Source organism: Callospermophilus lateralis, chromosome 3 (genome assembly GCF_048772815.1).
Source record: "Callospermophilus lateralis isolate mCalLat2 chromosome 3, mCalLat2.hap1, whole genome shotgun sequence".
In the NCBI taxonomy this organism is placed as follows: domain Eukaryota; kingdom Metazoa; phylum Chordata; class Mammalia; order Rodentia; family Sciuridae; genus Callospermophilus; species Callospermophilus lateralis.
The window spans coordinates 177,756,533-177,781,234 of NC_135307.1; the positions used below are offsets into that span (position 1 = coordinate 177,756,533).

At 40.8% G+C, this 24,702-nt stretch overlaps 1 protein-coding gene across 3 annotated transcripts in view; it reads right to left on the reverse strand.

Annotated features, from left to right (window-relative positions):
- Positions 1 to 3,835: 3,835 nt before the first annotated feature.
- The window catches only part of Ndrg3 (NDRG family member 3), a 60,590-nt gene continuing 39,723 nt past the window's right edge, over positions 3,836 to 24,702 (reverse strand). For 2 of the 3 annotated variants that reach the window (XM_076851811.1, XM_076851810.1), the window contains 11 exons: positions 23,142 to 23,202; positions 21,676 to 21,762; positions 19,683 to 19,739; positions 18,057 to 18,160; positions 17,039 to 17,104; positions 16,878 to 16,929; positions 12,111 to 12,158; positions 8,002 to 8,037; positions 7,856 to 7,907; positions 6,657 to 6,695; positions 3,836 to 5,439 (listed from right to left, as the gene is read on the reverse strand). In XM_076851811.1, coding sequence (XP_076707926.1) covers positions 5,258 to 5,439; positions 6,657 to 6,695; positions 7,856 to 7,907; positions 8,002 to 8,037; positions 12,111 to 12,158; positions 16,878 to 16,929; positions 17,039 to 17,104; positions 18,057 to 18,160; positions 19,683 to 19,739; positions 21,676 to 21,762; positions 23,142 to 23,202 — 784 coding nt within the window. In that variant the 3' untranslated portion in view covers positions 3,836 to 5,257. The remainder of the gene's footprint in view (positions 5,440 to 6,656; positions 6,696 to 7,855; positions 7,908 to 8,001; positions 8,038 to 12,110; positions 12,159 to 16,877; positions 16,930 to 17,038; positions 17,105 to 18,056; positions 18,161 to 19,682; positions 19,740 to 21,675; positions 21,763 to 23,141; positions 23,203 to 24,702) is intronic. The other variant, XM_076851812.1, reaches the window with a different exon arrangement.

Sequence of the window (24,702 nt, forward strand, 5' to 3'; positions counted from 1 at the left end):
ATCAGAGACTTGGGCAGGGCATCAGCTAAAACCATGCTTTGACTGGTCAGCTTAGGGCTTTGGGGGTCCCTTCTGGAAATCTGCCGATGTCCTTGGTCCTAGGCCACCCAGAACTCAGACTCGAAGGAACTTCAGAAGGACTCTTGATGTCAGAATGGGTTAGTTCAGCATCTATCTTGTGATCAGCAGTTTGTACTCCAGGATAGAACAGGGACCCAGGCTCCTTAGGGACCCCAGATTGGGCAATCCTCACCAGCACAGCAGGACAAGGCAGGTGGCCCAGGGATCTGTGACTGTCACAGACACAGGCATGCCTCCTCTGAGCTCTGGCTCCTGTCTGCAGATTGTGGTTCTCACAACCACTCGCTTCCTCTGACGGCATCAGAGACCATCGAGGAGCCACCTTGCCCAAGTTCCTGTTTCTAGGGTAGCAGTGGCTGCCTCCGTATGATCCCAGAGCAGGAGGTTCTTCTCCGGCTTTGTGGCTTGGTCCGGGTCTGAGAGAAATGAGCAGGGGTTTCCCATGCTGGCCTGACCATAGTAATCACTGAAGCAACTTAATTTTAGTACTACTGTTTCTGGGATCCTTTCATGCCTTCTGAATTTAGGTTGTCAGAGGAGAAGCCTAGGAATTAAACTTTAAATATTCCAAGAGAATCCTTTGGTAAGTTTGGGAAGCATTGCCTTCCCACACTTTACTTTTTTGTGGTGCTGGGGATGGAACCCAGGACTTCATGCATGCTAGGCAAGTGCTCTACCGTGGAGCTGCATCCCCAGCCCTAAACTATAGATTCTGCCTCAGTTGGTCTGAAGTGGGGCTCAAATTTTGGCATTTTTCTTTCTTTTTGTGGTACTGAGTATAGAACTCAGGAATATTCTACCACTAAGTTACATCCCAAGCCCTTTTGATTTTTTGAGGCAGGGCCTCACCAAGTTGCCCAAGCTAGGCTTGGAATTTATATTCTGATGCTTCAGCTTTCTGAGTAGCTAGGATTGCAAGTGTACGACACTGTGTGCAGCAAGATTTTGCATTTCTTTCTCCCTCCTTCCTTTTTTCCTTCTCTCCCCCTTTATCTTCTTCTTTTCTCCATCTCTTTTCTCTTTATAAGTAATTTAGATGGGCACGGTGGCGCACACCTGTGATCCCAGCGGCTCGGGAGGCTGAGGCAAGAGGATCACGAGTTCAAAGCCAGCCTCAGCAATATTGAGGCACTAAGCAACTCAGTGAGACTCTGTCTCTAAGTAAAATATAACAAAAGGGCTGGAGATGTGGCTCAGTGGTCAAGTGCCCAAGTTCAATCCCCAGTACAAGAAAAAAAAATTTTTTTTATTTGGCAGTACTGAGGATTAAACCCAGGGGTGCTCTACCACTGAGCTACACCCTCTGCTCTTTGATCCTTTTTAGTTTTTTGAGACAGGGTCTCACTAATTGGTCCGGGTTGACTCTGAACTTGCAATCCTCCTACACCAGCCTCCGGAGTACCTGGGATCATAGGACAGGGATCAATGCTCCTTAGGGAGCCACTGTGCTCACTTGAGATATTGCATTTCTAGCAAGCTTCCAAGATGATATCCATTGTGCTGGTCTGGGAATTACACTTTAAAAAGCAAGATCTGGGAGCTGAGGCTATACCTCAGTGGTAGTTCTACCACCAAAGTACTTAACATATTTAAGGTCCTGGGTTTATTCTCCAGTGGGAAAATTCCCCTGGGTTCCATCCCCAGTATTGGGTGGAAATATCAACAGTATTTCTCAAAGTATGGTTCCAGATCAGCAGCCTCAGCATCACCTGGGAATTTGTTAGACATGCAAATCCTCAGTTCCCATCAGATCTACTGAATCAGAAATGCTGAGGTCAGGGCCCAGGAATGTTGCTTTTAAAAATTTTTTTTTTTTCATTTGTAGATGGACACAATACCTTTATTTTTATGTGGTACTGAGGATTGAACCCAGTGCCTCACATATGCAAGACAAGCCTCTTCCACGGAGCCACAACACCACTCTCCCCCGAATGTTTTCAAAAGTACTTTAGGTGATTCTGATGCATGTCTTAGCTTGAGGATCTGTGGTGTAGGATAAAGGATCTGACAGAACTACACTGCCCACAGATCATTAAAATTTAATGCAGCCACCTGCTGCCTCCCCCTCAAGGGGCCTGATACTCCTGGAGACAGCTGCTCTTTAACTCAAAAACTTGCATTGTACTGAAATGCTCTTAATCTAGTTCAGACTCTGCAGCCTTATCTGGTTCCTTGCCAGTAAGAGCTCACTTCTGCTGTTTTCTGCTGATCCCTTGCTCCCAGGGAAGGCTGGTTTGATATGTATCAAACCAGGGACTTGGTAACAGAGCTCAAAGGGTCAGAGGAGAGGAGCATCCTGTTTTTGGTAATGGGACTGAATCCAGTGGTGTTTAACCACTGAACCACATCCCTAGCCCTCTTTATTTTTTTAGACAAGGTCTCAGTAAGTTTCTGAGGCTGGCTTTGAACTCATGAACCCCCCCCCCGCCCCCACAAAGTCGCTAGGATTAGAGGTGTGTGCCACCATGCCTGGCTTATCCTTTTTAATAAACTAGTAAACACCTTTCCTGAGTTCTGTGAGCCATCAAAACAAATGGCCAAGCCTGAGGAGACAGCTGTGTGAATCAGATTTGTACCCTAGTTGTACAGAGGTGTGAGTAACAACATGGGATTTACTACTTCCAACTGGCATGTGAAGTGGGGGGTGCTTGTGGGACTATAGGGTCTGCACTAACTTTAGATAGTGTTCTAATTGAATTGTAAGATACCTAGTTGGTGTCCAAACTGTTAAGAGAATTAGTTGGTATAGGGAAAAACCCCACAAATTTGTCACAGAAGTGTTGAATGGAGTAAAGGGAACTTTCCCATATAGTCAATTATTAGTTTCGTGACCATTTGTAAACTAACTCTGGGCCCGTTTCTGTATCCATTTCATTGGGTCAACAGAAGGCAACTTATTGGAAGGTGCTAAGGGCCTTGCCTATTAAAGGTGTCAATGAAAGGCTGAAGAAAACATAAAAATGCATTGATTCTGGAAGAACTAGAAACTACTTTTTCAAGCTAGGTGACTTTGGTCAAATCACTCAACTTTTCTGAATTGTTCCTTGTCTGTAAAACAGATGCTCCCACTTTGCAGGGCTGCCATGAGAACTTGATGAAGTATGTGAGCCTTTCTTTCCTTTGTTTGGTGCTGGGTTCAAACACAGGGCCTCACACATGTTAAGAATGCATTTTACCACAGCACCACACCCTCCAAATCCCCCTTTTCCATCATTCATTCGATTCATTTATTCAGAGACAGGGTCTTGCTAAGTTGCTCAGACTGGTCTTGAACTCGTGATCTTCCTTCCTCAGTCTTCTGAGGAGTGTGACTACATGCAGGCATGCACCACTGAACCTGGCCTGAAATTATTCTTGATGGATGCAAATTCAGCCATTTATGGAGGGACACAGCCTAGTCTCTTAGAGAACCCCAGAAAAGTGGTTGCAGATTATTACCTGATGGGTGGGATCCAGCAACTCCACACACATGGCAGAGCCAAGATGTGGAATGCCTTTCCCAGACCTCAACTCCTCCTCCATCAACAACAGCATTGTCAGGTGGACTTGGATTTAGTCTAGGCTACGCTTACTAGCTGTATGACCTTGGACAAATTATCCTGAAGCTTCATTTCTTCCCTATAAATGGACAGTGTTACTGGGTGGGATAAGTGATCACAAATGTGAAAATGTAGAGCATAGAACCAGGACACAGTATTCAGCCACTCCCTGAGCCCCAGTGAGTGGCTTGAGAAAAATAACACCAGCAATCGGGTAACAATGAGACATATACAGCTTTATTTAATAATTTGTAAAAAGTTGTACTCTGGCAGAGTGATGCATTCCTTATCTTGGCAGAAAGCAAACAATGTGTCTGAAAAGTCTCTTCTCAAGATTCGGAACTGTGTAACCCTGAGCTTGCATCTCCTGCTTCTGAGAGCTGGGCTCCTGTTTATGGCATGGATTTCCACAGTTATCTCACCCTCCTCCCAGCAGTGACCCCCTTGCTGACAGCAGATGGAGGCTACAATTTTACCTGGATATGACTGCCCTTATAGACTGGCCCCTCCCCCCTCTATAAAAAGGGAGTTCATAGGATTAAGAATCTTTCTCAGAAGTGGGTTCTATATCCATTTAGTTTGGCTTCCATGAGTCTGCTGAAATCATGGCTACAATTACTCAACATGAAATTGTGTTAATGGTCATTGCTCTTGCCCCTTTCATGTCCTCACCATATTTTTCGGCCATACCTCTCCCTTTTTTTGGGACTGAGGAATGGAGAACCACTCTCCACCACAGACTTGGGAGGCACTTCTTGTAGATGTGTAGATGTCTGATAAATGGTAACAGATGCTCAGCGACAGCAGAGCGGAGGCCTGGCATTTTGTTTTCCACCTTTCTGTGCTAAGATCTAGTAATTAAGTCACTGCTTTGGAGTAAACTCCCTGTTGTATTAGAACCTCATTGATCATGGGCTCCTAGTAGGATATATCCCTCCCTTTTCTCTATAGGATGCATATGTGAATCCACTTGGACAAAGGGAGGTGGCTGGCCCCTTTGCCTCCTCTCTATGTGACAGGCAACATTTCTACCATTGGTCACAATCAATCACTGGTACAAACAGTAATTATGCTTTTCCACATTCCTCAGAGCTGCTCTCTTCAGAAATCACTCTGCAAATCTTGTTGACCAATTTGGAACCAGATGAGAATCTAGTGGCTTTCCCCACTTAAATATCTGTTCTGCACGCTTTCCTCAAAAACACCATTGGGAATGCAAAAAAAAAAAAGTCCCTTTTTCTTTTTTTGCAGAAGCGCCACAAGGAAGCATGTCTAAAATCACAGAACTATGCACACACAAACACAGACACACGTGCTCGCACACACATGGAGTTGGGATAGAAGAATCTTATCAGATACATCGTTAGGGGAACATAGGAAAAAGCTGGCAAGAGAAGATGTGGAGATCAGATCAGCTAAAGATGCTGGAATGTTACAGTAATGGCATGAATGTGGTTCTTGGAAGATACAAAAAAAGGGTAGGTGGGCAGAGAATGATAAATCCAGATTACTAGGAGAGGTTCAGTGGCCATGCATGAGTTAAAGATAGAGGAGGCCAGTTTACGGGATGAAATGTTATATTATGGAGTGTCGTCTGAAGAAGGGTAGACTTGCATGGTCCGGGGAGGAGAAATTGCTTAGCAGGACACCTCCATGGTCTGGTGTCTGTCCAGGGCATCAGGGGACTCACAGGATTCTTGAGTTCCATCTGACTGATTGCTGGTGACAGACCGGCTGAAGGGACTTTCTCCAGAGCCAATGCTACTCGAGGTTGAGTGGGTTCGGGATCGGGCGAGCCGGGTCATGCTGGCAGATGGTACTGTAACAAAGAACCAAGAGGACTAGAAGATGGAGCCCTAGTTAAGCTCAGCTAATTTACATGTTTCACCAAAGGCTTTATGTTTAGCTTTCCCAACCCACTTACAATGACACCCAGGACAAGATATAGCCATCCCCACTCTCTAGTATTTGCTCTAGATTAGTGACTGAATGCAAGGCTGCTTTAATTCTCTGGGTTTGGCTGGAATAGCTCTTCTAGTCAGTAGAAGAAAGGGAAGCCCTAAGACCAGAGTAGAGATTCTTAGCTGTGCCCACACAGTTCAGTGATTAGGAGGGAGGCTTTGGGAAAGCCAAAACCTGCAGTACATGCAGACTAAATCAAAAGAAAAGAAAGACAGACCACACATATATGAAGGTGTTTCACAAACACAGTGCAAGCCCGATACAACGAGACTACCATCCGTGTCCACAGGCTACCCTGGCTATCTAGAGTGTGTGGAAGGCATGGTGGAGGCCAGAATAGGTGGGACAGGAACTGATCTCTATACAGATTGCCTCAGAGGAAAGAGCTCTGGGGATGTTTAATTCAGACTCCTGTTCTGCCTTGCTTTGACCTGAATATTCTTTTTTTTTTATATATACATATGTTTTTTAGTTGTAGTTGGACACAATACCTTTATTTCACTTATTTATTTTTATGTGGTGCTGAGGATTGAACCCAGGATCTCGAACTTGCAAGGCGAGCACTCTACCGCTGGGCCCCAGCCCCAGCCCTGACCTGAATGTTCTTCTATTTTGGCCTGGGACAGGACCTTCCCTACCTCTCAGCCTCAGGCACCAGCCTCCACCCGGCTGTCATTTCAATACTGGAGTCAAAAGATACCATTACCTGTGGAGTTCTCTTGGCATAGGTACTAACATTTCTACCTAGAGTCAAGGCTATCCCTTCAATTCCCATGTCTGGAGGTTACCTCAAAGATTAGTAGTAGGTGGCGGAAGAGGGGCCCTGCCTATCAAGTTTCAGTTGCTGCTGTGACTTGGATTTAGAAAGATGAGAGGAGGCCTAGGCATTATAACTGGATCCTTTCTTCCTCCTGGAGCACCAGGGCAGGATTAGTAGGCTAAACTCTTGGAGCACAATGAGCCACGTTCTATCAGGCTCTCACTGCACAGAAAAATTGCGGACATGCTGCAGGCAGCCAATGCAGCCAGGAGAGCATGGCGGGGAGCGGGTAGGGCCAGCACAGAGGAAGGTACCTGACTCGGTGCTGAGATGACTGAGCTGCACATACGGGACTGGAAGCAGGATGGACACAGGAAGAGGAAGGTTAGTGATCTAGAGTGCGAAGTAGCAACCCTGGCTGCCTAGTAGACAGAATACTCTGAGCAAGGGATCAGTTTATTTTATGGTCCCAGAGAAGAGGAGAGGTTGAGTGTCACTTTAGAATCATCTTGGATGTCATTTCTCTCAATTAGACAAACTATTCTCCCCTCCATTCTACATAGTCACCCTACTTTGGATCAGAAATGAGCTACAAGATCAGCTGTTTCTTAGGAATGGATAAGAATAGGTTACTAAGTTAGGCCCTCCCAGTGAGCTAGAGGGCCATGGATGTGGGCTCGGTTGGTAGCGACTCACAGATGGGACGACACAGCAACTCTAGACAAGACACACACGGTCTGCCTGGTGGGTACAGGGCTCTACCCAGGTCTAGTTGATGAGAGCAGCTGCCCAGGCAGCTCATGAATGGCCATTTCCACAGATACCAAAGATGGGGAAAAAAAAATATCACCTGATTGGGTAAAGAGCTCTATATCTGGGAGCAAGTGTGCATTTTTTTGCAACAAGGCTCAGGGGTCTCACAATACATGAGACCAGGACAGCAGCATATGATATGGACACATCCTTCACTTGCTTTAAGATACTCTGCAAGTTCATCTCTTGTGGTGGAACAGATTTCATTGAGGACACTACCCTTTTCTTCTGGAGTCTCACTTCTGTTTCTCTAGGCCAGTTATTAACCAGCTGAGTTCAAATGCAAATTGTAACTTCTGATTAATGACTGGGACAGGCTAAGCTTCGGTGGTTAAAAGTGTGGGCTCTGCAGTAAGACTGCCAAGGTCTGAACCATGGCTCTGCAGCTGCACTGTTATGCTGGGAATGTGCTTAGCTTCTTTGATCCTCAGTTTCCTCTTCTATAAAATGGGACTAATAACAGAACTTACCTCTTAGGTTAAGCGTATATACTGCCTGATAAATGTGCTTAATAAGTGCATTATTATATATGTGCAGATATGTATATATATGCACAAATGAATGTTCCACAAACGTTTCAGTTTCTGCTTTAGTCAATGCTGGCTAGCCCAGAGGATGTACCCTAAGAATTATGGCCTCCCGATCAAACTGACCCATCTTACATAAATCTTCACTAGACAGAAAGTTGTGTACTACTCACTGTAGCCCATTCCCTGCAAAAAGTACTTGAAGGCCTCTGTGAGCTTCCCGGGCTGGGGGATAAAACAAAAACACATTATTTTTTTCACAGGCAGAGAGGCAGAACAGAATGGGTGCTTTTTTTTCTTAAAAAACAAAATTTCTTACCTGAACTACTTGGGGCAGTCCCCCACAGTCTGCCATCTAGAAGAGGAAAAATATGTAAGTCAGCTGGGACTTACATTTGAGGGAAATGCTCTAAACATCCCAGTCCGTTCAAACAGGACAATATTGAATTTTGGATTCTTCAACTGTTTATAGGTTTACATCTCCTCAATGTACTTTTTTAAAAACATTTTTTAGTTGTCAATGTCTTTAATTAATTTATTTATATGTGGTGCTAAGGATCAAAAACCCAGGGCCTCACACATGCCAGGCAAGAGCTCTACTGCTGAGCCCCAGCCCCAACCTTCAATGTACTCTTTATAAAGATGGAAATGCTAGATAGAAATTGGAAAGAATTACTCAGTCCTTAATTATCCCAAGAAGCTGGATCTGGCTTTCTGGCTCATGGCAGGGTGAAAGAATAAGCTACTAAACTTTCAACCCTGTTCTCCCTCTACCTGAAGAATGTTACTTATGGAGTACTCAAATAGGGTGACCTTGACTTCTCAGTGCTTTGTGATTCTGAAGTCCCCATTCAACTCTATATACTGTTTTCAGGGGAGTTCCTGATCAAAAGCAGAAGCTGAATCCCACCAATTCATTTGGTGCCACTGTTCTCTCTAGCAGGATATGGTGTGGTTGCTTTTTACTTTATAAGCCTTAACACCAGTTATTCTTACAGGCTGGCTAGTATACATCAGAACTACTTGTTGATTCTTGGGCTGGGGTTGTGGCTCAGCAGTAGAGCGCTTGCCTAGCACGTGTGGGGCCCTGGGTTCGATCCTCAGCACCACATAAAAATAAATAAATAGGGTTGGGGATGTGGCTCAAGTGGTAGCGCGCTCGCCTGGAATGCGTGCGGCCCGGGTTCGATCCTCAGCACCACGTACAAACAAAGATGTTGTGTCCGCCAAGTACCAAAAAATAAATATTAAAAAAAAAAAAATTCTCTCTCCCTCTCTCTCTCACTCTTTAATAAATAAATAAATAAATAAATAAAGGTATTGTGTCCAACTACAACTAAAAAATAAATATTAAAAAAGCAAATAAACTCTGATTCTTGGGGTTAGGGTTTAGCTTAGTAGTAGAATACTTCCTTGCATGTGCAAGGTCCTAGGTTCAAATCCCAGCACCACTTAAAACAAAAACAAAAGCCCTCAGATTCTTGGGTTCCTGCCCTAGAGATTCTGACTGAATAGGTCTGGGTAAGGTTTAAGAACCAGAATTTCTAATAAGCTCTTGGAGATTCCACGAGTCTGTTCACAGGGCATAATGGCTACATAGGAGCTTAGGCTTTCTCTTCCAGTTGTTGTACACTTTCAGACACTGTAGGACACAGGCTGACTGGCCTTTATTTATTTATTTTTTTTGGTGGTGTTGGGGATTGAACTCAGGGCCTTGTACATGTGAGGCAAGCACTCTACCAACTGATCTATATCCCCAGCCAACCTTTTTGTTTTTTAAAAGGGACATGAACCCCGGGGTTTAACTGACACATTAAAACTTTCTTAACAAGAAACAAGTCTCCTCAAAATTCCAGGCATAAGATGAGAAACAAACATTCAATTTGACAAATAAATATAAAATAGACCACCAAACTGGCATAAACTAAATTTTCATGAAGTTTTTTTTTTTTTTTTGAGAGAGAGAGAGAGAGAGAGAGAGAGTGTTAGAGTTTTTTTTCAATATTTATTTTTCAGTTTTTCGGCGGACACAACATCTTTGTTTGTATGTGGTGCTGAGAATTGAACCCGGGCCTCACGCATGCCAGGCGAGCACGCTACCGCTTGAGCCACATCCCCAGCCCCAATTTTCATGAAGTTTAGAAGCTGAAAACTGAACAGAACCATAAAACAGTTCCTATATGCAAGGAGAAGATACTGGATGTAACTAATTCTAAGAGTGATACCCATATCAAACTGCTTGAGAATCAGAGTTCAGTCAGCCATAGGAGCTATCCACTCTGCCCCATGCTGTAGCAGATGGGCATATTTGCCCAGAAATAATCTTATCTTTGGCTATTTCAGAGTTCATTTGGTGCTGTTAAATATTGATTCTAATTTGAAACCACAAACTTTTCATTCATATTTTAGACAAGCCCATCAAGATCTGGAACCAAGAACAGTCTGAGTTTGGGCACTTCAAAGCATTAACCTCATGGTCTGTTTCTAGAAACTATGGGCTACTTCTGGTGACAATGCTTCCCTTTTAAGCACATTTCAAAGACAAACGGAAGAAGGTAAAGATCTTTCAGACTGAAAACAGCAGTAAGCAAAGAAGATCAGCATTTAACTCTCCAGTAGTCCAGGTAGCAGATTAGCTACCTATTAACAGAGGTTTGGGGAAAACTGGTTGAGATAATGCTAGGATGGAACTCTTAACTGAGATACATTTGAAATGTGGAGAAACTTGATATTGTCCTTAGAAATTTAGTAAGAGTCACTTTCTACTTGTTCTAAGAGAAAGAAAATACATCCACTCTCACTACTATAAAAATTGTAATTGGAAGCTTCCTTACCTATTCAGCAAGATTTAACATGTGTAGAATATTTCCATCTATTACCTTAATTCTCATAACACAATAATGCTTATGAAATTTTTAAGGCATGGAAAAACGTTTATGTCATAAATGTGAAGAAAACAGATATAGGACAACAAACATCCTCTTATTTAATTTTTTTTTTTGGTGTGTGTGTGTGTGTGTGTGTGTGCGCGCATGGTATAAGGGACTATATCCAGAAGTCCTCTATCACTGAGCCACACCACCAGTCCTTTCTTTTGACACAGGGCCTCACTAAGTTGCCCAGGCTGGCCTTGAACTTGTGATCCTCCTGCTTCAGCCTGGAGTTGCTGGGATTATAGGTGTGTGCATTGTGCCTGGCTCCCCCTGCATCCCCGCCATCAGTATGGGAATGGAACCAGAAGCACTCTGACACCAAGTTATAAACCCAGCTTCCTTTTCTTTCTTGTTTATTTATTTATTTATATTTATTTTTGAGGTCTTTTTGAACTCAGGGGCACCTGACCACTGAACCGCATCCCCAGCCCTATTTTGTATTTTATTTAGAGATAGGGTCTCACTGAGTTGTTTAACACCTTGCTTTTTGCTGAGGCGGGCGTTTAACTTGTAATCCTCCTGCCTTAGCCTCCTGAATTGCTGGGATTACAGGTTTTTCTTGTTTATTTTGAGACAGGTTCTCACTAAGTTCCTAAGGTTGACCTCAACTTGTGATCCTCCAGCCTCAGCTTCAGAGTAGCTGGGATTATAGGCATGAGCCATTGTGCCTGCTAAATATACTCTGATCTTAATGATAAAAAACATATAGCAAAGAGATACCAATATTTTACCAGAGGCAGTTCCCTGTGGGCAGCAGACTTATGAAAAATTAAAAAAAAATTAGTACTGGGGATTGAACTCAGGGGTACTCCACTGAGCTATATATATCCAGTCCTTTTTATTTATTTATTTATTTTTTTAAAAAGAGAGAGTGAAGAGAGGAGAGAGAGAGAGAATTTTAATATTTATTTTTTTTTTAGTTATTGGAGGATACAACATCTTTGTTTGTATGTGGTGCTGAGGATCGAACCCGGGCTGCACGCATGCCAGGCGAGCGCACTACCGCTTGAGCCACATCCCCAGCCCTAGTCCTTTTTATTTTGAGACAGAGTCTCATTAAGTTGTCTGGGCTGGTCTTGAATTTGCAATCCTCCTACCTCAGATTCCTGAGTTGCTGGAATTACAGTATGCACCATTGTGCCCAGCTATTTTTCAATTTTCTGCAATGAGAATGTGTATATGTGTATATATGTAAGTGTACACATACATATTTTTTTGGAAGGGAGGGGGATACTTGTGATCGAACCCAGGGCCTCATATATGCTAAGCACACAATTTACTACCGAGCTACACTACACCCCCAGCCCCACAATTAGAATATATATTGAGGGAAAAAAAAGAAAAAAAAAAAAAAAAGAAAGAAGAGAGCATTAGAAACTAATAGAAAAAGAAGTTTTACCTCTTTTTGGGCAATGGTTCTAGCAAACATACTAAAATTTGAAGTATGTATAATCTACTCACAAGTTGTTGGCAGTGAAGGAAGAAGATATATTACCTTTAGCAAAGTTGTATTTATAGGGTTGAGACGAGAATTGCATTCAACCTAAAAAAAAGGCAGGCGGGGAGAAAACAATTTTATGAATGGCTTTAAAAAGAAATAGTTTGGCATGAGAATGATCTTGCAAGACCAATCACTCAGTTTGGCTACTGGAAGATATATATGATAAATTTCATTTTTTAGATTTTGCAGTGCTGGTTATTGAACCCAGGACCTTGTATGTACTAAGCAAGTGCTCTACCACTGAAAATAACAACCTTGGCCAATATGATGTATTTTATGTGATAAATTTTATATCTGAACAGATCTAAAACTCTGGCTAATTTCATTTTCTGAATCTGATACAAGTAGAAACAACTATATACTGAATCTAAAGATTTTTTTTATTGGCTACACAGCCTGAGGGCAGGGTATCTTACTTATTTGTGAACTGGCTCGCTCCTCCTGGGATCTCTTTGATGCCTTCCCAGCAAAACTGGCCATAATGACTGAGCCCTGTGTACCTCCCCTGGCTCTGCTTTTCACTCCTCTGTGGGGCCCTGGTATAGTGGGTCTGCCATTCCTTATAATCTGACTATGGTTCTCTAGTCCAAAGCTCAACTCCTCTGTGATCTTTCTCTCATAGCATTCATTACAATGTAGTATTAAAGCCTGGTATATTTACATATTTGGCATCTTGTACCCTTATACCCATGAAGCCAAGAACCTTAAAAAAAAAAAAAATGCTCTGGGGAGGAGAGTGTCTCTGGGTTCAGTGATTCTTTTTTTGGTGGGGGAGGGGCGGTTTAGGATTGAACCCAGTGGCTTTGTGCGTGCTAAGCTCATGCTCCATCATTTAGCTACACATCTCCAGCCCCACAGGTTCAGCAGTGTTTTTCTGGGGGTGTGGCATGTGGGGGTTTTGGGGATCCAACCCAGGTCCAGCACACGCTAGGCAAGAGCTCTACCACTGAGCTACATACCAGCCCTCAGAAGTGTTTTATGGCTAATTTGATCAACTGAATCTCTCCTTTACATGTCTGCAAAGAATACACACATAAAATCTGTGCTAAGAGTTTAGAATTCAGTGGGGTGAAAAAATATAGTACAAAGCAAAATGAAATCACTTTAAAAATTTTTATAACTTAGTTGAGTGGACAGTGAAAGACAATAAGAATTTCTACAAATAAATAGCAGAAGTTGGTGTCTGAAGGCTTCCACAGTTCCAGAAAACGTGAATGTACAGAGCCCAAGTGGGTCACAGAGGCAAGTGTGAAGGGAGGATGCCCACTGAAGCAAGGCTGGGAGCAGGCTGGAGCTCTGAAGAAAGCAAGAGGCCACAGGTTTCGAAGGTGACAGGATGTGAGTTGTTTCAAGAGAGTAGCTGTCTATATAACAGACTGCAGAGGCAGTTAGCCACTTAGGGAATTAAAATCACCTAGGCAAGAACCAGTAACTGGATTCAGCTGAACTTTTGATCTGGGGACTGCTGATGGGAAGGTATACAAAACTCTTCTAAAATCAGGGAATGATCTAAATGCCAGGACCACTGAGTCAGAGTTTGCACAAGTTTACTATGAATATGTATTAACTTAGAAGTTAATATTTAGAAACTGAATTCCTCACAGTGAGGCACAGTGCTAAGAATATAGTGGATATGCTATAAATATTTTCTGGAAAAATTAACAAGTCTGATTTTAATCTAATAAACCATGTTTTCCTTGGCTCACTAGTTTGTAATTTCTATAATATTATAAGATGTCTTAGTATCTGGTAGGTCACTGATCATCTTTTTGTGTGCATGCTAGGGACTGAACCCATGGCCTCACTCAGGCAAGTGTGGTACTACTGGGCTACAACTCAGCCTCTAATTGTTAGTTGCTGACATGTTTACTCTTCCAACTCCCCAAATACAGAGATTCCATCTTATTTTCTCCATAGCATTGAGCAAATAGGAGGTGCTCAAAAATGATACTGAATGAATAAATGAGCTGGCAAATCCTGCCTAGGTTTTGCAGAGTTTCTCATTGCTCTTCTTCATTGGAAATCCCACTACTTGTGGGCTAAAATGCTCTGGCAGGGGAGACAGGTTTGAGTGAATAGAAGAGTTATCTAAGCTGTGCTATAGCTGTGACTCCTGAAGTTCTTCTCTATAGATGCTGGGAAGTGAAAAATCAGAAAGAAGAGATCTTATTTATGTGGCTACTTTATAATCTTGAAAAATAATTGAAAATATTGCAGTTAAATCCAACTTTTTTTTTTTTGAGACAGGTCTTGCTATGTTACTCAGCCTGACTTTGAACTCTCAATCCTTCTGCTTTGGCTTTCTGAGTAGTAGGAATTACAGGTATGCACAAATGCATCTGGCTCCACACAATTTTCGAAAGACAAATAACTTCAGATCTAAGATTCATGGAAATACTCCCTCAATACTGATTCTGGGTATTTTCTTTAAAAAAATCCTATTTTCCTGTTTTAAGTTCATATACTTTCATGGCATGCATCACCATCACCTTTATAGACAGAAAAGCCTGACCTTTACAGAACTACTTTTTGATGAACTGGAATCGTTATCATATGTCTGGGGAACTTTTTAGGGGAAAGGTTGGGAGTTGAGGGTTATTGCCTCTATGCACAAGCTATTTTATACCAGATACAGAAAGTTTTACAGAGAAGTTGAGAGAAGGAAACATATTGTATTTTCATATCTATCTAACCCTACAAACACTACCCTACCCCCAAATCTTCTCTCCATGTCTATACTTTTTCCCTGTGGGGGGTGGGAGGGGTGGTACTGGGTATTGAACACAGGGGCACTTAACCATTGAGCCACATCCCCAGCCCATTTTATTTTTTATTTTGAGACAGGGTCTCACTGAGTTGCTTAGAGCCTCGCTAAGTTGCTAAGGCTGGCTGTGAAGTTCCGATCTTCCTGCCTCAGCCTCCTGAGCCTCTGGGATTACAAACATGCACCACCATGCCTGGCTCCTGTGCTTCTAATTAGTTATCAGACTCCATTTCCAAAGAGCCTTACTCTTTAACACTTTGTCCTAGATACAGAAGAAGTGAAGAATGCCAAAGAAAATCAACTAATTTCACATAGGTACTTAGTTAAGTTAAACAAGGAAAAGATATAATGGTTATAAAAAACTGTCAACTTGGGGCTGGGGATGTGGCTCAAGTGGTAGCAGGCTCGCCTGGCATGTGTGCGGCCCGGGTTCGATTCTCAGCACCACGTACAAAGATGTTGTGTCCGCCGATAACTAAAAAATAAATATTAAAATTCTCTCTCTCTTTAAAAAAAAAAAACAAAAAAAAACTGTCAACTTTATTTGTAAATAAACAAACGCAAATTAAACAGTGAGATGCCATTTTAAAAAATATTTATTTTTTAGTGTTGTACACAATACCTTTATTTTGTTTATTTATTTTCATGTGGTGCTGAGGATGGAACCCAGGGCCTCGCACATGCTAGGCAAGTGCTCTACCGCTGAGCCACAAACCCAGCCAAGAGATGCCATTTTTAACCGATCAAATCAACAACATATATATATATATAAAAAATCAGTGGTGGGCAGTGTAGTGAAACAGGCTAGTGACAATAAATTGGAGCAATTTTTTTTGGAAAGGAATCTGACAAAATATATTGAAAAACTTATAAATGTTTATAATTTTTTAATATTTATTTTTTAGTTGTAGATGGACACAATATATTTTATTTTACTTTATTTCTTATTTGGTGCTGAGGATCAAACCCAGGGCCTCGCACGTGCTAGGCGAGCACTCTACCGCTGAGCCACAACCTCAGTCCAAATGTTTATAATTTTTGACACATTAATTTCACTTCTGAAAATGTATCCCAAGGAAATAACCAAAGAGTCAAAGATTTTATAAGCAACATTTCAACTGCAACATTAACTGTGATGTAAAGTCAAAAATAATCAATAGGAGAATAAAGTTAAATAAATAATGTACATTAACAAGACAGAATGTTATACAAACATACTGACTTTATAATATGGAAAAATGTTACCAACAGTGTTAAGTAGCCAGGCATGGTGGTGTACTCCTCTAGTGCCAGCTACTCAGGAGGCTGAGTCAGGAGGAATCCAAGTTTGAGGATAGTCTGGGCAACTTACCAAAACCCTGTCTCAAAATAAAATAAAAAGGGCTGTGGTAGAGCACTTGCCTAGTACACACAAGGCCCTGGATTCAATCTGCAGTACCTCAAAAAAGAAAAAAAAAAGTTGTCAAGTAGTTAGGTTCTAAATCTCATATATTGAATATAGTTCGGGTCTATGTTAAAGACAAAGATAACCATTTGTGTAATGGGATCATGATTTTCCCCATTCTATTTTTAAAATTTTTAAATATTTTCTAAATAAGTATATATCACTATTATCAGTATACTACGTGCTTGACAAGAAGGTAGAAAAAAAGCACACAGGCTCTTGGCAGCCTTCCAGCCTGTTGGATTTATGGTGGTAATCTATTGCAGATGCAAAGCTGAGGTTGTCAGAAATCTGACAACAAATAAGTGGTGTTTCATTGTACTATTTGCCACAAAGTGAAATGCAAAAAGCAATTGAGGGCCACAATGATCCCATCTGATGAAACCTAGTGAGTGATGACCAATTACTTTTCCAAAATGTCTAACAAAGAGCAAACCCTGGCATGTGCAGCCAGAAAATAACATAAGCTAATCTTTATCAATTTTTCTGGTATGCAATAAACATTTTATTACATCTGAATATCATCTTCCTCACAACATCAAGACACACTTACCACAGCCTCAACAGCAGGTGAATTGTCTCCTACCACCAATAAAGTAGAACACCTAGGTACAGAAGGAGAGAGCAAATAATCACATACACTGCACCGAACACTGAATTAAACATAATAGGCAAAGATGCTAAGCAATTCAATGGGGAAACTGAGGGACTTACTTTAATGTTTTTAATCTGTTATCATTTTGGCCCAGTATGGGTCTTTCAATCTCTAGGTCTCTGCGTCTAGAAAAACAAAACAGGATCAGTGCATTTTTGAAGTAAAAATCATGACAACTCAGGTTATTTTGTAGTCATGAAAATCAAAGCATTATCAAGGACTGTGAAAACTCTTTCCTTCACACCTGAGCAGCAGTGGTATCCTGAGTGGCAGCATGAGGAACTTGGTGGGATGCTAAACAGTGACCAAGTCCTAAGTGTTTAATTTTCCAACTAGTTTATAGGAATAAATTTCTTAAGAGAAGGGAATGACTTACACTTTTGTGTGTGTGGAGGATTCTTCTTGTAACACTTTAGCACAGGCCTTTATCTTTCTGATTTCAACTAAAAACAGGGATGTTTTAGAGACCAGGTTTAAGACCTGGCTTTGCTCCCTACTGGTTGTGTAACTCTGGGAAAAACCTTTTCCAGGTTTCCAGAAAGCTAGGAGTTAACACTCACTTTGGAGAAGCTGTTCCCAAGATAAGAACTAGTGCTTTCCCCTCACCCTGCCTGTGACCGGGGGAGATGGGACAGTGGATTTTGAAATACACAAACAAGAGAACTGAGTAGCATCTACATGTTACTCCTAATTGACGACAAGACATCAGCCAAGACCAACTAAAAGGTCCAAGTCTTCTCTCCTTTTTCTTCCCTACATGTATTTTCCTGTGCTACTTCACAACATTTGTGTGCTTCTGTCTGTGTACTAACTTAGGTTCCATATACGTCAAAACATCTTGAAACTACAACTGGTATTTGAACATGTCCCAAATGTCTTCCAGTTTACTCAATGTTCCTCAAAGCTTTTTTCACATCTGCCTGAAAGCACTTCCTTTTCTACTGAAACAGCATGGAGTCGACCCCATCACAAAATTATGGGAGAAGTCATTTATTTTTCCTTCCCCCTCTCTTAAAAGTCCATTATCCCTTTAGACCTGTTCTATGATTAAGTGAAGGAATGGGACAACAACTGTACCCATTATAGGAACCCAGGAAGAGCTGTAGGTTTTCTTGGTTGATATCTTGGGCAATATGTAGTCTGTATGTTTGAATCAAGTCCAGGTTGGCCTGCAATTCTTCCTAGAACAAGTGAAAGAAGACACAAGTAACTTTCTGAGCTACAGAACAAGCCCATTTATTTGGTTTGCATTTTCAATACCAAAAGCCAGCTCTCACTATCCATAATGAGAACTGGGGTGAGGCCTGGGAACTACTAATACACTGCTAGGACGAATGGCTAAAATCTTTTCATTTGCCTCAGTGTAGTGTGGTGTCATATTCTCTGTCAGAAGGGGGAACCAAAGAACCTATTATGGATTCAAGTGCTAGCTGGGAAACTAGGTCATCTAATCATTCCGAACCCTAATTTCCTTATTTGTGTGTTTATGTTCTGTTGTTTCTCATAAAAAGAAAGCTGGGTATAGTGATGCATGCCAGTAATCCCAGTTACTCAACAGGCTGAGGCAATAAGATGCAAGTTCAAGGTTCATCCAGGCAACTCAGTGAGACCCTGTTTCAAAATTAATAAAAATGGCTGGGAGCCAGGCAGAGTGGTGCACACCTATAATTCCAGAGTCTCGGAGGCTGAGGCAGGAGGATGGCAAGTTCAGGATCAACCTCAGCAACTTCATGAGACCTGTCTCAAAATAAAAAATAAAAAAGACTGGGGATATGGCAACCCCTGGGTTCAATCCCTAGTACCAAAAAAGTGATGGTGATGTAGCTTGGCTTGCTTAGCCATGTGGGAAACTCTGAGTTTGAACCTGGTACTGCAAAATAAAACAAAACAAAACATTTATCTAAGTGCTTAGCAATATAAATAATTAGTGAAGGAATGGAACAGCAACTGTACCCATTATAGGAACTCAGGAAGAGCTGTAGGTAAAATAAAAAAATGCTTATTTTCTCCCCACCTACCACTTTCTTCCAGATGCATTTAGAATTAGCTATACAGACTGCAATTTAGAACACATCACCCCTGGTTTTATTGTTCTCTCTCCACTCCAGGCACCTCACAGCTCTATTTTGTTCTTGCTCATTTAGTTCATCTCCCCTTCATGGGTCACTTCACTTTTCCCTTTGAAAAGAGGTCTGGGGTCTCCCACTAGCCAGTGACCTCTCCCCCGAACCCAACAATTATGCGCATGATGCTACTTCCTCTGTAGACTTCAGATTCTTCATCATTTCATGGGACTAAACAAAGTAATTTCTAAGGTTCTTAGGTTCTTTGTAGCAATAATAGTTCATGATTTTTTTCTTTTTTGGAAACTTGTGTTTCTATGAAGCCTTTCCCAGACCCTCCCTGCTGGCTCTAAAGATGTTTGGTAAAGCACAGATGTTGTCAAACATTAACAGATGGCATGCTACTTATAGGGGACAGGTGGCGGGAGACACTGTTTTCTCTCATCTCTCCAAATGCTAAGAACCATATTGGTACTGAATTAATGCCTCCCCATAAGACTGGCCTTTGTAGGGCTATATGCATCTCAGACTACCCTATGTTATCTGCAAGGATAACTTTAAGGTATCTCTTCTTTCTTGACACATAATTAGGCTTCACATGCAAGCCAATGAACCCAGTTCTGACTGCATAGGCACTTACCTGCCCAAAGTGATGAGCCAAAATAATATCCACAACATTGGTTGTCAAACCTGAGAGCTAGAAAGATTAAAAACTCTGTTAAGGGAATAAGCACATGTAAAAATTTACCAAGCTGTCCACTTAGGGTTAGTATATTTTACTGTACATATGTTCATATGTTATCCTCCCTTAATGACAATTCAGTGCATACATTTTAATAAGATGGTGGTTTCAAAGAAACACAAGAAAAAGAAATGAGTTAAAAAAAAACAAACCCAGAAAAAGACCCCCCAAACAACAACAACAACAACAAAAAACAACCTAAGTTGCCCTTCCAGGGTAATAATAGAACTTGCTTTGAAATGGGGCTGGGGCTGGGTTTGTTGGAGCTAATACCTATTGTTCCAGCTACTTGGGATGCTGAGACAGGTAGATCACTGAGCCAAGGAGTTAAGAGAACAGCCCAGGCAACATAGCCAGACCTCAACTCAAAATAAAAAGAAACGCAAGAAGGCTGGAAGAAACACTAGCTAGTCCTTCTCTGAAAACTTGAGATCTGGAACTCATGGGTATTTGCTACTTCATTCCTGCCTAAGGTTCTACATTTACATTGGATTGATAAAGGACAAGAATCAACTTACAACTACTCCCAAACCATCCAAGAGTCAAAAGCGAATTTTTTTCTTCCCTCCAGTTTAGCTATCTTTATTTCAGGGAGTGGGAGGAAATGGGCTAAATTTACAAAATGTTCCTACATTTTTGAACATTTTCTCCCAATTCTCTCCATTTCAAAATGATGCACCTCATGGTCTAATAAACACAGCAATCTGTGTAAACCTGTAGACTGTTAGTCTATTTTCAGAGAAACTTCCAACTCAAATTATGTTGCTGATTCCCCTTTCAGCCTTCTTTCTTGTTTTTTTTGGTGAAATTTCTACTATAGTCTTAGATCATCAGTAAACTGATTTGGGGATAGGTGGTAAGGGAGACAGACTGGACAGGTGAACAGGATCACATAGTCCCAGAAAGATTAATAAGTAAGTTCTGAAATCTTCATGTGGGTAATCAGCAATCCACAGATTATAAATTAAAGATAATCAGAATTAGTAACCAATCTTTCTAACTCGTAAGTATTCATAAAAGTTAATAAATCTGCAGAGTTTTATGGGAATTTTATCAGGTTGACATTGAGAATGTTCAGGTAAGTGCTGATACACCTATATACTTGATAGGAACTAGAACAAATTTTTACATAAATCAGGCTGTGAGAAAGAATTTCTCAGCATCATTAATATATTTCATCCAAAGCTAGGAAATGTATTGCTTCTCCAGAACTAAAATGTAGGCAGGGATGGTCTGCTGGTAGGTAGAATATTTTTAAATAATTATAAAAGTAATATAGCTTATTATAGAAAATTAGGAAAATAGAGAATATGAAAGAAAATTTATAATATTAACAGAAAAAGACATAAGCACTAGTAACATTTTCCCTCTTATGCATATATGCATTTAACAAAATGGGAATAATATCATATGGTTTTATGTCCATTTTTTTATTTAACATGAGAAATTTTCTTAAAAAGCTGAATAACAACATTATTATTGTTGTTATTATTATTATTATTATTATTATTATTATTATTATTATAGGGATTGTACCTAGGGGTGCTTTACCACTGAGCTACATTCCCAATCCTTTTTATTTTTTGAGTTTATTTTTTAGTTTGAGTTATATTCTGGGGATGTGGCTCAGTGGTTAACCACCCCTGGTACCAAAAAAAAAATAAATAAATAAAATAGGACAAGGAAGTGCTCTAAGGAGCTGGTAATCATCTGTATACATGATTGGTGGTGATTACATATGTAAACTTTAACAAAGTTAAAGAATATACTTTAACAAAGTTAAAGAATATACTTTAAATTTCTTGTCTTTAATTGTGTATCTAGCTCAATGAAAAAAAAAAAAAATAAGCTGTTTTTAGAAAGTTCCAAGAGATGAGCAGATGGCACTTACTTTGGAAGCTGCCCAGTCAATCCAGCCTTTAGCACATGGGTCAACGTTAATGAGCACAAGGCCTTCCACTAACTCAGGATGATTGAGCTGAAGGGTGACACAAACACAAGAGTATGAAACTTCCACTTTTAAAACATCTGGGACAAAGTTAGCTAATACATTTTTTCTTTTTCTACAGTGGTGGGAAAAGAATCCAGGGTTTTGTGCAAGATAGGCAAGCGCTCTGCCACTAAGTTATAAATCCAGCTATAGCTGATTTAAATCATGCTATAATGCCTTGTATTTGAAAGTATCACTCCAGAGAGGTACTCAGGAAAATACATGGAAAATAGCTCTTGAAATCTGACTTAGCATCTGGAAACCAGTTTCTAAAAATGCTACTGAATGATCTTTGCCACAATTTATAAGGAACACAGGTTTTCTGTTTTTACAGCAGAGGACAGCACAATGTAGTTATTCAACTCATGATAGGTTTTCCTTGCTGGGCAAATGCCCTTGAAACCTCTTGGTACAGGCTTGGATGGGTTGTTTCATACTCATCTAAAATGTGATGAGTTGTTTCCAACAGGGGCTTCTGAAGTTCTTCATGAAATCCCCAGAATAGGTCATGCCATCCCCAAAGACTCCTATGACCAGGAGCCATTTCAGAAAAGTTCCTTAAAAAGGAACACTTCCCTACAAACTCAAAACTCCCCAGTTTACTTTTTCCTTCTGAGTAGGCTCATTGTAGAGTCTGACGAACAGAGAAATTATAAAAAGCAGAAAACAAAATCTTGTATTATTTGCCATACATCAACGCCTGTTAATATTTTGGTAATTTCCTTCCAGTCCTTTCCTCAACTTATGATAAATTTTATGAAACTTTGTGTGTGTGTGTGTGTGTGGTGGTGGTGGTGGTGTGGTGCTAGGGACTAGAACCCAGGGCCTTGTGCATGCAAAGCAAGCACTCTACCAACTGAGCTATATCCCCAGTCCATGTAACTTGTATTCTAACTTTTCTGTTACATTATAGCATATGAAAATCACAGGGCTGGGGCTGCTGCTCAGTGGCAAAGCACTTGCCTAGCATGTGTGAGGCACTGTGATTCACTCCTAGCACCACATAAAACAAAACAAAACAAAACAAAAAAATAAATAAAGGCATTCTATCCATCTACAACTACAAAAAAATAAAAAGAAAATAACGTGTCATTATAAGCTCTTCTTAAACTTGATTTTAATGGCTATAAAAATTTTATCATAAGCTGCTTCTAGGACTTTTTACAGATGAGATACTGCTCTCATTTAGGTTTTTTGATGTTCTACAAGTACAAAGCAAGGCTTTATTCAAACCTGGACCTGGAGATATCATTTACAGAAAAACTAACACAAGACCCAGAACACTGCCTGGTCATTTAACACAGCAGTAATAGCTGTGATCCAGGCAGTGTCTCAAGGGCATTGAGACTAATCCTCCATGTACTTACTGCAAATCTGCTGAGGATGTAGGCTCCAGCTCCAACTCCAATCCCAATGATGCTTTTCAGACTGTAAATGGAAGAGACGGACAAATGACAAACGGACAGTCAACTTCATTAGCAGGTAGCATTGTGTATGGAAATAATAATTCTGGATTCATATTTGGGTTCTGATACTATCTGTGAGAATTTGGGCAAAAATTTTCAACTTTTTGAGCCTTAGTTTCCTTTTTAACTTGCAATCCTCTTGCCTTAGCTTCCCAATGTGTGCACCACTGCATCAGGCTCGAGGCTTTTTTTTTTAGTTTTATGATTATACACAGTTGTTGGATTCCTCCCAACAAACTCATTCATGCATGGAAATTGACTTTAATTCATCATCCCTCACCTTTCCCTCCTCTTTTCCCCGGTCTCCTCCCTCCCCTCTCTCATTCTCCTTTCTCTGCTCTACTAGACTTCCTTTTGCTCATCTATTAATTTATATTTGATTGGTTCCTTAGGTCATCCTTTCTTTTTTTTAAAATATTTATTTTTTTAGTTGTAGGTGGACACAATATCTTTATTTTACATTTATGTGGTGCTGAGGATCGAACCCAGTGCCTCATGCATGGTAGGAAAGCACTCTACCACTGAGCCACAACCCCAGCTGCCCTCCACCCCTTTTTAAATATTTGTCAATAGACATTTTATTTTTATTTATTTATATGTGATGCTGAGAATCGAATCCACTACCTCACACACGCAAGGCAAGTGCTCTAACACTGAGCCACAACCCTAGTCCCCTGATCCCTACCTTTCCTTTATTTTAATCTAGCTTCTGCAGATGAGAGAAAACATTCTAACTTTGAGTGTCTGAGTTTGGTTTATTTTATTTAGCACGATATTCTCCATTTCCATCCATTTATCAGCAAATGCCATAATTTTATTCTTTTTTCTGACTGAGTAAAACTCCATTGTATATATCAACACAATTTCTTAATCCGTTCATTTGTTGTCGGGCAGCTGGCTACTGTGAATTGTACTGCTATAAACATTGAGGTGGCTGTATTGCTGTAGCATGCTGGTTTTAGATCTTCTGGGAAAACAAAAAGTGGGATACGTGGTTCCATCCCTAGTTTTCTGAGGAATCTCCATACTGCTTTCCAGAATGGTTGTACTAGTCTGCAGTCCCATCAACAATGTGCAAAGTGCACCTTTTCTCCACAACCTTGCCGGCATTTATTGTCATTCATATTTCTTTTTTTTTTTTTTAAAGAGAGAGTGAGAGAGGAGAGAGAGAATTTTTTTAATATTTATTTTTTAGTTATCAGCGGACACAACATCTTTGTTTGTACGTGGTGCTGAGAATCGAACCCTGGCTGCATGCATGCCAGGCGAGCGCGCTACCACTTGAGCCACATCCCCAGCCCCATGTCATTCATATTTCAAGGAAGTTTTTAATGGTTAAGTGAGATATGACTGAACCTTGCACGACATCCTCACTGTCCTACCACCTCAATATCTAACCCATCAGCAAATCCTATGAAGTGTATACCAAGAATATTTCCATTTATTAGTGTCCATTTCAGTC